The sequence below is a fragment of the Physcomitrium patens genome, chromosome 22, assembly GCF_059467195.1.
Source record: "Physcomitrium patens ecotype Gransden chromosome 22, ASM5946719v1, whole genome shotgun sequence".
In the NCBI taxonomy this organism is placed as follows: Eukaryota; Viridiplantae; Streptophyta; class Bryopsida; order Funariales; family Funariaceae; genus Physcomitrium; species Physcomitrium patens.
The window spans coordinates 13835898-13850687 of NC_143431.1; the positions used below are offsets into that span (position 1 = coordinate 13835898).

At 38.5% G+C, this 14790-nt stretch overlaps 1 protein-coding gene across 1 annotated transcript; it reads right to left on the minus strand.

Moving 5' to 3' along the window:
* Nucleotides 1–408: 408 nt before the first annotated feature.
* LOC112274649 (pectate lyase) lies at nt 409–4288 on the minus strand. Its single transcript, XM_024504302.3, has 5 exons — nt 4193–4288; nt 2814–3187; nt 1569–2649; nt 1344–1447; nt 409–1221 (listed from the first exon to the last, which is right to left on the minus strand). The coding sequence occupies exons 1-5, from the start codon at nt 4286–4288 to the stop codon at nt 852–854; spliced, it is 2025 nt and encodes a 674-aa protein (XP_024360070.2). The 3' UTR covers nt 409–851.
* Nucleotides 4289–14790: the final 10502 nt, after the last annotated feature.

The following is a 14790-nucleotide window of genomic DNA, read 5'->3' on the forward strand; positions in this document are numbered from 1 at the left end:
GATAATAATCCAAGCTTGTAAAAAATATCCAAGATTGATTTCCAACTGTTAATTTCTACATACTGGACGATGATTTCTACATACTGGACGATGATTTGTACACATAGTATGTAGAAACCAACACAGTATGTAGAAATCATCGTCCAGTATTGTATGAAAGCATGGAACAGGTGCACTGCAGAAGTCAGTTGGAATATGTCTCTATGCCAGTATATAGTCCCCCCTCAGCGAAGATTGGCAGTAGCAAAGATTACTCAATTCGAAAACAATCGATTTGTAACAATAAAAGGAGAGGATGCTCAATAGAAGAAAAGAATTAGAAAGTGGCGAGGTACAAAGAAGCAGAACAGTGGCACTGGTGAAAAAATTGAACTCGGTCATGCACGCATGCCCATTGACCAAATCAGATAGAAAAAGGGGATGTTAATCATTTCGAAATCCGAATAGTACAGTGGTAGGCGAATGCTGTAAATGTTTTCACCTCCAAGCCAAGTACTGGCTGAGCGCATGTAAACCCACATCCCATCGACTACGAGATGTGTAGCGCGGATATCAAGTCTATGAATCCCAAAAGAATGGAATTCATCCCAAAATCGGCAGATGAATATAGGCGGTGGGTTGCTACATCAACCACAGCACGTCTCACAGGCATTTGAGGGCTGCAAACAGCGCAACCTCTCCGTATCTCAGAGTAACTTACACCTACTAGACTAAAGGACAACTACACGCATCTGAACACGATTTCCTTCGGAGTTGGTTCATAAGTGGGCTGCATTACAAGCGCAGCCTCAGCTTTTCAGTATGTTATACAGAATGCTCTGGACGTACCATCGGCTATGTCCAGTAATCCTCTAACACATAGACCCTTTGCGACAATTCAACGGACCAGCAGTCTTGACCATCCTTGACACCATTGACGCCGGACGAGGTGAGCAGCTTGCGGTCTTTGAATAACTCTGGGCTGACCACCCCATCTGGACGCTAGAAAAATAAGCCCCGGAATAGAACACGTCACCCTCCGACTTCCAATTCCAGCCCCTAGGATCCCCGAAGCTTGGCCCTCCATCGTTAATCCGCTTCGTCACCTGCTTCGAACCCTGTCCTGCATGAAACAGGTTACCTTGGCTCAATATGGTAGGAGCCTCGCTGCCGGCAATGGCGTAAATCCCCCACCCTGAGGTGTAGTCATTGTTCACGACGTGCACGTTACCGTACCGAACCCTGCAACACCACACAAGTTCCCGCGTCAGAAATCCTAATCTTTTCGACCGTTCCAAGTGCATTCATCTATTCTGTTGCTGACATCAAACACAAACAACAAAATCCTCTACGTTGTGACTCACCTTGGCATTCTTTGCACAAGTGAAGGACCGAAAATATTGTATGCAACAGTCACGCGCATGTTCCTGTCCATGTCGTCATTCATGCTAGCTCCGAGAAGCATCACCTGCAACACATCAAAGCAATTGTTAGTTCAACAGACTAGTTCTATGGGCCCCGGCATTGCCAGAATGGCTGAGAAAGGCCCTGCAACACTGCATGTAAATGAACTCCGGCACTCGTCGTACCTTGTCGTGCTGGGTGAAGTAGCAGTTCGTGATGGTCACGTCCGTCGAGCCCCTGATCACATCAATCAGTCCATCTGCAGCCCTGGCGAGGTAGACATGGTCAATCCAGATGTTCTTTGACGAGAAGATCGAAATTGCGTCGCCGTCACATCTGCCCCGGTTGCCTGTGTGGGCAGTCGAGGTCATGATCCTCCCGGGCCCTGTAGCTTGGATGTCGTGGATGGCAATACCGTGAATGATGACGCTGTTGACGCGCTGCAATGTCAACCCGGCTCCTCCGGAGATGCGTATAGTCACGCCACGACCGTCGATCGTCTTGAAGCTCGTGATCATCAGCTCGTTCTTCAACCTGATGGTCATGCTGTACGCGAATATGATCCACAGCGGCTCCAACCGAGTCACAGCGTACCGCAACGTCCCGGGAGCAGGATTCGCGGGGTTATCATCGCTCGCAGATGTGACGACGTATATCCTGCCGTTCCTGCCACCCGTGGCGCCCCTCCCGAACCCAACCGCGCACGTTGCCAACTTCTGACGCTCATTGGCCCAGTTAGGATTACATTTCCAGCAGTCGTCAACCGGATTCCCCGTTGAGCATCCACCCGAGGCCAAAGCGGCGCCCATGTTCTGGTCATCGGACGAAGCAGTCGAAGAATTATCATCGTCGTTCTCCACCATGTCGAAGCCATCGTCACTGACAACAGAGCTGCTTCCGTCAGCAGTAGTACTGTTGACTCCGGAGAGTGGAGCATCCTGGCTCACGGCAAAGCCATCTCCATTCGGCAAAGCAACGGGTTCGTCTGTTCCGGGGTCTGCTGAATATCCATCCGACTCAGAGGTACTAAACTGATAATTATCCCCGCCATTGTCCGCGTAGTTGTAAGGATCACTGCTTGCAAAGGATGATTCGTCATCATAGATGGTTTCACCCGTAATGCTGTCCACGTCATAGGGTTGGGACTTCCCCCCATTCAGTGGCTTGAGCTCAGTCCCAGACACAGCCCCCTGCCACTGGACGCAGACGAGAAGGAACACCACGATGAGCGGCGCTAGCTTGGCCATCACACCGACGGTGTAGTACCTGAACAAAGGCAAAGGGGCTCGTGAGCCAGACAGTTCCGCGCGTATCACCACAAATGCACCAACTTAACAGACATCACAGACACAACCAGTCAACAATTACACAACCGGCAAATTCCGAACCTCTAGATCACTGCCTAGACATCACAATGACTGCAATCTTACCAGTTCCGGGTTTGTCGAGTCCTTCGACCTAAGCCACCTCGAGCTCCAGCATTCACCCTCCGCGGTACCTGCAAGGATGTCGATGCCCGCCGATGCAATGCGGTACGATGCTTAATTCCTCTGCTGTGACTGACGAGCATATGTACACGAGACCCGCAAGTTGCAGGCCAGGGAGGGAAAGTTTGAAGTCGGGAAGCGGGGGCTTGGAGCGGCACAGAGTTTCTGAAATAACGGCGTCTATTTCTCAGGGGAGCTCGGAAATGGAACGTGCCGCGTGTGGCCAGGGGAGCGTGGCGGCACCTTTCCGACCAGAGCGCCAAGGGGGACCTCCGCTGATTGGGAAGGTGGGGCCGCCCTCTCCTCTCCTCCGCCACCTACTTCCGGCACTTCCCCCCCTATTTCCATGCACTCATCCCCGTCGCTCCCTCGCCACCATTGTCGTCTTCTCAGCTTCTCATCGCCATCGCGGCGTTCACATCAACCTCATTTGACCAACGGTGGACTTGGGCAACGCACGAGGCGGAGACTGACTTGGGAGTGGGACAATTACAGTGGGCTCCGTTTTGTTTTCATGCATGAGTTTTTGGAGTTAGAATTTTGAACCAGAAGGGGTAAACCTCCAGGTGCTGGTTATGGAGGGGAGAAGATGTGGAGCCCCTGCTCTTTTGGAGGGAGAGAGAACGGGCTCTGAGCTCTGGAGAGGGCATAGATTCGTCTGAGTTCAGAATTCAGTTTCCTTGTGGAAAAGTGCTGATTGTACCTCCATCATTCTTGCCAGGGGACTTTTTTCTTGTTTTCTAGAGATTTCATTCCTGCTTTTAAGGTTCCACATCAGCGACATCTATCACATTCCAATGGAATCCACCAGATTGGGCATTAGATCATTTTGGGGAATTTCTTTGGAATACCTTGGCAATGTGCTGAATCCACAATGTATTGGAACTATAAAAATTACTTTTAGGAGAAATAGTTTTATTATTAGTAATTATGATTATTTTTTTACATCCTTTTTTAATAAATTAAACAACCAACCTCAAGCGATGTTTTTTGCTGCATCCATGTAGAAAGCTTTACAAATGGGATCAAATCAAATTAGTTGAGGACAGAAAAGTGAAGCGCGCCTTGCAAGTGGGGCCCCAGCATGGAGCTATATCGTGGAGAGCTGTGACGTGAAGGGTTGAGCAACAGCAGCAGGCAGCTCCATCGTGGAGACGTTGTAGCAGACGTGGGTTCATCCCAGAACCTCCACCATCTACAAACACACAACTAGGGAAAGCTCGTTGCTGCAGTGGCACATCGAACGACGTCTTTTTTGCGTTGAGGACGTAGTCACGGAGTGACCAGGTACTGTGGCACTTGCATCAGTTATCTCTCATGACCATGTGCTGAGAACTGCGCCGCACAACTTGCTGCTTCAGCCATCTGATCGCTATGGTGACAACCTCCGTGATCAGATCACCGCAGTTGTCAACCATAAGCTAATCGTTCGCCTGTTTTATTTACCAGCTCTCTGATTAGCATCATGCTGAAAGTAATGGAACAGTACTCAAGAGTTGTTTACTGAAACAATTATTGTTGAAAGTTTCGACTGAAGAGGTTGAGGTGTGGAACAAGACGTGCAACACAATCAGCACCGCTTATATACAGGCTTGTAGAGTGAGAGATTAGTGCAACGGGACCACCACATGGCGTAGCTCCTTGTTAATGGAAGGCATTATTGAAACATAGAAATTAAACTCCACACAAGCAAGTTAGGACCAGCAAGGTTGCACTTCACAAATCAAGTGTGGTATGAGATAATTCTTCTCATTCCAACCTCTTGCTTATATTCTTGTATCAAGGTACCAAGTGCTACAACCCATATGGGATATCACCTAGGACCAGCCCTACCCTTGTACTCTAAGGTACTATGGACCAGCAACTAACATTATGGGATATCCCTAACAATACATATATTCTATTTGACCATTAGCAACTACTTGAAGAGTACTTTCTTTCAACACTCCCACTTTGCTATTGGTCAATTACCTATCAATCGTAATGCCTTACTCAACATGTTGTGTCTTTCTCTGACCAAGGCTTTTGTCAACAAATCAGCCAACATGTCTTTGGTTTCACAATACATCATATCAATAACCCCCATCTCTATCTTCTCTCTTATGAAATGATGCTGAATATCAATGTGCTTGGTTCTTGCATGATGCTTTGGATTCTTTGCAAAAGCAAGACATCCTTGATTGTCACACCTGAATGGAGTGGCCTCCAATTGCACAAGTCCAATATCTTCAAATAACAACTTCAACCAAATTGCCTCCATTGCTCCATGACTTGCTGCCATGTACTCCGCCTCCATTGTGGACCTTGCAATGGTTGGTTGTGTCTTACAATTCCAAGATATGGCTCCCACTCCAACAAAGAATACATAGCCCGTTGTTGACCTTCTATCATTTGCATCTCTTGCCCAATCCGCATCACAATATCCATGTAATGCAATACTATCTCCTCCAAGACATAATTTGAGGTTCAAAGAGCCTTTTAAGTACCTCATGATTCTCTTGATGGTTGCCCAATGCATAGGACCTGGTTTTGCCATGTGTTGGCTTACCACACTTACTGCAAATGCAAGATCCATCCTTGTGCCCACCATTGCATACATGAGTGAGCCTACTGCTGTCTTGTATGGTATGCCTTGCATTTGATGCTCCACTTCAGCATATTCCTCATCCGTGAGCTTCAACAACTTCAAGTTGGCCTCCAAAAGGGTTCCAAATGGCTTGCAATCTCCCATGTTGAATCGTTTCAACACTTCTTCAATGTACTTGCTTTGGCTCAATGTGATGGTCTTTGATTCTCTACTTCTTGTGAATTCCACACCCAAACAATAGTGGAGCTCTTCCAAATCACTCATCTCAAATTCTCTCTCTAATTTCTTCTTCAACCAATCCAATCTTACCATTGTGTTGCTTAAGATGATTAAATCATCTACATAGAGAATCACAACCAGCAAGAAGTCTTTGGCTTGCAACACATACAAAAAATGGTCAGCTTCACTCCTTACAAAACCTTCATTCACAAAGAATGAGTCAATACGTTGGTACCATGCTCTTGGTGATTGTTTGAGTCCATACAATGACTTCTTCAACTTGCAAACAAGGTTGTGTTTGTCTTGTTCAATGAATCCTTGGGGTTGCTCCATGTAGATGTCTTCTTCCAATTTTCCATTCAAGAATGTTGTCTTGACGTCCATTTGGTGCATCTCAAGGTCTATTGCTGCTCCAATTGCTACAATAGTTCTAATGGTGGTGAACTTGGCCACGGGTGCAAATGCTTCATTAAAGTCCACTCCAGCAACTTGTGAGTAGCCTTTGGCAACCAATCTTGCCTTGTACCTCACAATATTGTCCATAGCATCTCTTTTGGTTCTAAATACCCACTTACATCCAATTGTTGAACGATTTGGTGGAAGTGTAGTCAACTCCCATGTTGCATTGTCCATAAGAGATTTGTACTCTTCTTGCATGGCACTCTCCCACTTCATTGCATCACCACACCTCATTGCATCACACAAAGTCAATGGATCATCAAGAAGAGCAACATTGGCATGGTCTTCACTTACTTGTGGAAAGATGTGATTCTTCCACCATTCACCTTGTGGTCTTCTTTCACGTGTTAGATATCTTCTTTCATGCAAAGAAGATGAGCCTTCATGCACCTCTTGCTGCCTTGTATGGCTCATGGAGTTCCTTCTCTCACTCCTTGGTTGGTATTCTTCATCTTCATTCTCTTCATTGTCTTTGTTGTATCTTGCTGGAATACAACTCTTCATAGTGTTGGGCTCTTCTTCATCTATATCTTCACTTTGAGAATGTTCTTCTTCATCTTCTTGTTTGTTTGTTGGAGTTGAAGATGTGTCCACAAACACACCACTACTCCCACTTGGACACATCTCCCACTTTTCACTACCACTCTTATGCTCCAAGAACTCTACATCACGACTTTTGATGATCTTTTTGGTATCTAAACACATGAGCCTATATGCCTTGGTGCCTTCACAATAACCAAAGAATATACATCTTGTGCCTTTTGCATCAAGTTTGCCTCTCATACTATCTGGAACCTTGGCATATGCAATGCATCCAAAAATCCTCATGTGAGATATGCAAGGTTTCTTACCAGTCCAAGCTTCTTGGGGAGTCATTCCTTCAAGTGCACTTGTGGGACACCTATTTCTTGTATACACGGCATTTACCACAGCTTCCGCCCAATACTCATACCCAAGTTTTTGAGCATGAAGCATACTCCTAGCCATCTCCACAATGGTGCGATTTGCTCTTTCAGCAACTCCATTTTGTTGTGGGGTGTAGGGAGTGGAGGTTTGTCTTGCAATGCCTTCATGTTTCAATAATTCATTAAAGTGATGAGACAAATACTCACCTCCATTGTCCGATCTGAGCACCTTAATCTTGTGCTCACATTGCTTCTCCACAAGTACTTTCCACTCCTTAAATTTGGCAAAACACTCACTCTTGGCCTTGATGATGTAAATCCATATCTTCCTTGAGAAGTCATCAATAAATGTGACAAAGTACCTTGCTCCACTCATAGATGGTGTCCTCATAGGTCCACAAACATCCGAATGCACAAGCTCCAGTAATTGGTTTGCTCTTGATGCAACTCTGCTAGGAAATGGTGTCCTATGTTGTTTACCTTGAATGCATCCCTCACAAGCAAAATTCATGGTAGAATGGCCAAGGTCTAAGCCACTTACCATAGATTGAAGCTCCTTCATGCTTTTGGCATTCAAATGCCCAAGTCTTTGATGCCAAATGCCCACCTTGTCTATGTTTGATGGAAATTCAGCAAATGCAACAACCTCCACTCTATTGATCTTCTTGCAATTGATAATATAGAGATTTCCATCCCTAGTTCCTTTTGCTACTTCTTTGCCCTCCATGGTTCTCACAAAACACCCATTCATATCAAATTGCACTCTACATCCATGAGTTACAAGTTTACTCACAGAAAGGAGGTTCTTCTTCATCTTTGGCACATGCAATACTTCCTTGAGTGTGATCCTCTGGCTTGTGCCCTTCACTACCACCTCTACTATAATAGTACCCATTCCAATGGCTTGTACCATACCATTATCACCTAACCAAACCTTGGTGGCTGGAATTGGTTGATAAGTGTTAAATGAACACTTGTATGGAGTCATGTGTTTGGTACATCTAGAATCCACAATCCATTTGCTCATATCAAGCATGGAGGGAGTTTCTTTTGCCATAAATGCAAAGTCTTCACCTCCATGGTCATCAAAAGCATTGTTGGCATTCTCTCTTTCTCCTCTCTTAGCCTTGAAATAATTTCTAGCAAAGTGGCCTGATTTTCCACAAACATAACAAGTTTTAGATGGATTACGTTGAGAAGGGACACTTGCATTACTTGGTCTTGTTAATAGTGCTGATTGCTCTCCAATAGACTCCTTTTGCTTTCTTTTGGTCACTTCATGAGCTAGTCTTGTCGTTACATAGTCCAAAGTAAGGTCTTTCCTTGAAATGGACTCCAATGCCACAATGAGGGAGGAATAGGAGTCTGGAGGGCTTGAGAGCAATGTCATCATAACATCCTCTTCATGTAAAGGCTTGTCAATAACAGCAAGTTGGTTTGCAAGTGCCTTTACCTTATTTATATGAGCCATGAGATCTTCACCTTCTTCCATCTTCACGGTGAAGAACTTTTGCCTTGACCATAGCACATTGGAAAGATTCCTACTCTCATAGACATTGCAAAGAGTCTTCCATGCATCTGCTGCTCCTTTGCAAGAAATGACATGAGCAAAGTTGGTTTCATCTAAGTTGGTGGCAATTATGCCAAAAGCCTTCTTTTCTCGTCTTTTGAAGTCCTTTTGCTCCTTCATGCTTGCCTCTAATCCAGGTGCCTCTTCCTCCTCACATACTATCTCCCAAAGATCCAATGACGCCAAAAGTAGCTCCATTTTAGCCTTCCAGTGGTGAAAGTTGTCACCTCTAAACTTTTCTACCATTCTTAAGCTATTATTCTCAAAAGATGCCATCTCAAGCTACAAGTAGGTCCAAAAATCTCTTGATTTGGAGTTGTAATGCAAAAGATATGACTACTCAAAGATTGCTGAACTACAAACTCAGAATTCGCTGTTTTGCAACTTTTTGCATACTTTGAGTCCAAATCACGTCTAAATGGTGGGAAATGCTATGTCATGTAATTCTATGGCTTTCAAACATCTCCCTCACATCACCTCACTCAAAATGACTCAATTTCTCATAAAACTCTCAAATACTAGTAATACTTCAGCAAAGATACTATCAAGGTCTTGCACTAACCTCATATACTCACAAATCCAGGAGTAATGACTTCAACAAAACACTAGTAATACTATACCATAAGATCTCAATCACCAAAAAAGCAACAAAGAAAATAAAATGCAAGAACAACTTACTTGGTAAGAGAATGTGGGCCCATAACATATTGAAACATAGAAATTAAACTCCACACAAGCAAGTTAGGACCAGCAAGGTTGCACTTCACAAATCAAGTGTGGTATGAGATAATTCTTCTCATTCCAACCTCTTGCTTATATTCTTGTATCAAGGTACCAAGTGCTACAACCCATATGGGATATCACCTAGGACCAGCCCTACCCTTGTACTCTAAGGTACTATGGACCAGCAACTAACATTATGGGATATCCCTAATAATACATATATTCTATTTGACCATTAGCAACTACTTGAAGAGTACTTTCTTTCAACAGGCATAGTTTCTACAAGAGGACATGAACGAGAGAGAGAGAGAGAGAGAGAGAGAGAGAGAGGTTATGTTTGTCGTTAATGAGAGCGAATTGAGTTTATTAAACGAAGTTGAAGCAATGGCCACAACCTCCTTGCCGGATATTTGCGTCCATGCGAATATCCAGCAAGCGTCGCATGTGTTTCACGCGATTTCCTAAACCACAACTTTTCAGGAGTTTCACAATCGGCTCCCTCATGTTAGCGACTCTCGACATTTGCATCAAACAAGCGTGGAACTCATTGTTTGCGGTGACGAAACAGCGGTCGTTCTTGAAACAAGTTCTCGACCTGACTGTGACCGTTCGATTAACCTCCCCGCATGTTACAAGCCAAGCCTCGCCGCTCTCAAACATCAATTCCTTCATGTTACCTTCAAGACACACCAAGTGAAAGAAGTCATCTAGCATTCTGCCATACATCTCAAAATTTGTTTCACTATCGACGTGAAATGCGTCATTCTCCGGCTTCCATGGGCGTCATCCCCGTTCCAACGGTAATACAAAGCTTGACTGCTCGTCAAACCGCCATGGTTGTAAATTGAAAAACAGAATTTAATACACTTTTGTGAGCAGAGCTCAGCTACGATTGTACTGATACTATGCCTAGTGTAGTATGTTGTATGTATTACTGGCTTAATTTTAATCCAACTATATATATTTGATTTATTTAATTGGTGTAATGATGCAATGGTGTAAAGTAATGTATTGTAGCTAAAATGATATGGGATAAGTGTTGTGATTGAAGTGATGTAGAGCATTTAGAGTGACATCACTTCTATGAGGTGTTTGGGAGTTTTGGCAATATTCTTCTATAGTGTAACATGTTATCCTACTATTGATGGTTCATCATCAATTAGCACAAATTGAAATTATAGAGCATCTTAGGGATTTAGTTCAGGAGCTTTTAATTGTAGATTACAATTCTTAGTTCAATTTGTTGAGTTTCCAATTGTATACTAAATATCTAATTTTGTTGGTATTCTTTGATATAGATCTATAGGCTTTATGCATCTTAGTTGGATTGTTGCAATTAGATAGTTGATTCTATTAGGATAAAATACAAGAATTTTGAGATTTTGCAAGAGATAAAGCATTCTTTGATTTAAACAAGTTAATTTAGTAAATAGAATCTTTGATTTTTATTTATTTATTTATTTATTTATTTATTTATTTATTTTTAATTTATAGTTTTTACAAAATAAAATTCTAAATTGATATTTTTATTAATCCAATCAATATTTAATTAAGAATGAATTAAGAACTAAAAAGATGTTTAGTAAATACATCTGCTTACTAATACTTGGTGGGATTGTAAGTTAGTATGATACTTTCATTTTCAAATTTTTCTCTAATATGGAAATCTTCTAGCTCTATATGTTTGATTTTGTTATGCATTATTAGATTTTTACTAATTTAATATTACTTATGCTATCACTCAATAGTAAAATTGATATCATCTCACTAATTTGTAATTTTTCTAGAAATCTATAAAAATAGGTTATATTTCTAGGGACCTTAAAGAGCATCCTATTCTTTGCTAATATAAAAGACAATGATAGAGTTGGTTGTAATTCACTTGATCAAACAATGGATAATAATCCAAGCTTGTAAAAAATATCCAAGATTGATTTGTAACTATTAATTTCTCTCATCCAATCTACATCAACAAATAGAAGTAAGTTTTCTTCATCTTGTGATAGATACAATATTGCATAATTGAAACTTTTTTTCAAATATTGTATGATGTTTTTAGCTGCTATAAAATGAGCTTCTTGTCAATTATTGAAATATCTAAAAATACAATCCTTATCATAGTAAATATTATATTTATTGATGGTGTATAAAGTAGACTTATAATAAGACTCTAATAAGTGAGTTTATTAATTGTAAAGGTCCATATTTCTTTCTTCAACTTGTATTTGGGATTCATCAATACACTTGTTGGTTGTAAGTCATGCCAAATCTTTTAATAGTTTTATTATATAGTGTCTCTATTAGAAGTAAATTCCATGTCATTTATAGCAAAATTCAATTCCTAAATAAATCTTTACAACTTCTAAATTTGATATTTCAAAGATATTGATCATTTCTTTAGAATTGCATAATATTTTTGTTTTCATCCCTTGATATTAGGATGTCATCTATATACATTAAAATAATTTTATATTTCTTGTCTTTTATTAAAAAAATAAAAATTATAATCTTTTCTACTCTTTTGTAATTCCTATTATTTTATGTAACTATTTATACAATTTTATCAAGCTCTAACAGCTTATTTTAGTCTAAAGATTGTATTTTCTATTTTTTTAATTTTTTCTTGGCTATTTATTCTTCAAAGCCTAGAAATATGATCATATGTACCTCTTTATTGATTTTATTATTTATAAATAAAATTTTGACATTGAAATGTTGTGATTTCCATTAGTTTCTTGCTATAAAGGTGCCAATATTACAAATAGTGGTCTACCTAATAATTGATGCAAAGGTTTTAAGGAAGTTGATGCCATCTTCCTATTCAAAATCTCAAGCAAATTTTTTTGCTTTTAGTTTCTCTATATTGCCACTTGATAATATTTTGGTCTTAAAAAACTACTTTGCTAAGATGGATGTTTTTCCTTTTGATAAATTGATAAGTTTTTATATTTAATTTTTTTGATTGATTTTATTTATTATTTAATTACTTCTTTCAAGCCATCATATTCTATAGCTTGTTCAAAGTATTTTGATTCTATTTCTTTTCATATTTATACATTTATTAAGTAGCTATCACAAAATTTAATATTAGATCTTTATTTTTATATAAGATATCTTAATTGGAGATTTTGGTTTAGTTTATGATAAGGTGGTGAAGTTGTTATATAAAGAATTGTCAAGGATATATATTTATATATATATATATGTACTTTAGTAAATACCTATAAGATTAGGTAGAAGTAGATAAAAATAGATAAAAATAGATTAATTTTATATTACCTTCTAAAGAAGCTTCTTAGAAGCTTTATAGATGCTGCTTTGATTTTACATGTATTTGTAGTTAATTAATAGGATAGAAACTTGGTCAATAACTTAATAATGTGTTGGTAGCTTGTGGAACAAGTTAACTATGTGGCATATATATAAAAAACTTGCCTTGTAAGTTAAGATATGTGTCTTACAAAGTCAACATATTTTGGAGGTCTTATAGGATATTGCCATGTAATTCTTAGTTAAGAGTATATTGTCACGGATATATATGTACTATAATTCTTACCTAAATAATATGAATAGATAGAAGTAGATAAAATTTGATTAATTTTATAATACCTTATAGATGTTATTTTGACTTTATATATATTTGTAATTAATTGATAGGTTAGAAACTTGATCAACAAGCTAACTACATGCCATATATGTTAGTAGCTTGTGGAACAAACTAACTATATAGTGCTTCTATGAAAAATTTGCCTTACAAGTTAAGATACATATTATGCAAAATCAACACGTTTTTGGAGGTCCTATAGAATATTGCCACATAGATCCTAGGTAGATAGTATAAATAGAAGAAATAATAAATCTTTCTTCAATCTTATCAATTTCTTTCTTGCTTTTAATCTAGTTTCAAGAGTCTCTAGTTTTTTTGTCTTTTGGAAATAGTCATTCCATTTTCTTTTTTAATATATATATTTTTTTATTTCTATTTTTTCATATTTCTTTAAAAGAGTCTCACTTGTTTATTTGCTTTCATCTAGTTCTTGTCTTTAACAAATTAACAAGAGTAGACTTACAATATTAAAGCTTTGTCTTTTCTTGATTAAAAATAGATTCTTTCTTTCTATTAATAAGACTTAAGCATATTAAGAGTTACAAATTATCTTCTTCTAAACTAATATTTTTCCTAATATTTTTTTCATTGTTTTTAAGTCTTCTTTTTTATTTATCTTAATTAATATTAGAAATCTTTTTTTCTTTAAGTTTTATCATAGTAGAGCTTCTTAAAATAGAGAGCACAATCGCATAAATGCAAGAGCAATTAAAGGATTTAATGATTGTGATGCATCAACTCAATTTACTACCACAAGAAGTAATAAAAATGGTAGGAAGTGAAGATATAGAGATGATAAGAGTTGCTTCAACATCTACACCAAATCACGTATCTTTTTTTATAATAGAATATTCTTTCAATATTAAAAAACTAAGAATTACACTATTCAAGAAGTTAAATGGTATAAGATCTGAGTTTTGAGGATTTATGAATCAAGTATAACTTATGATTCAACTTCAACCCAGAGCTATCTAATTTCACAATCCCAAGTTAGATTCATTAATATATTCTTTTCAGGTTCAGTGCTATCATGGTTTTCATCTTTTTTTGAATAATAAGATCCAATATTAAATAATCTGGAGGTTTTTTTCGATAGAATTTCAATCCATGTATGGAAAACATAATGTAATTTGTATTACAACCAATAAGATCTATATTTTACAATAAGGCAATCGATTGATAATATTATATGCTTCATAATTTTGATAACTTGCAGCTAATATAAAGTAAAATAATGCTACACTTATCAGCCAATTTTTCTATAGACTATAATATGAAGTAAAAAAACTGATGCTCAACTTATTTGATCCTCAAACATTGAGTCAAGAAATTGACTTTGTTATAAAGTATGACAATTAAAATTTTAAATTTTTATTTCAAAGTTGTAAAAATACATTTCAACCTTATTATAATTCAATAATAAACCAAAATCTTTTCAACACACACATTCAAAAGTAGAGGATATAAAAATTACTGTGGTAAATTTTAAATCACTTATTGAATAAAAAAAGACTCATCATCATGAAGAAAAAATATATTTTTTTTATGGAGAACCTAAGTATATTACTCAATATTGTTTAAAGAAGTGATATAACCACAAAACAAAAAATATAGCTATTAAGTAAGATAATATATCAAAAAATAAAATTATCTAGCTATAATAGGAACCATGTAGCTGAAACCTTATACAATACTTAGTGAAGGTCCAATTCTTTCTTCAAAACCCTCTTCTTGTTTTATAATAAATGTTATTTTAGGACCTAAATATCATAAATCCTCTACTTTGTTAAATTTCAAGCACCTCAACATGTTTCTTAGATGAAGAATTTCCTAAAAGATATAGCATATTT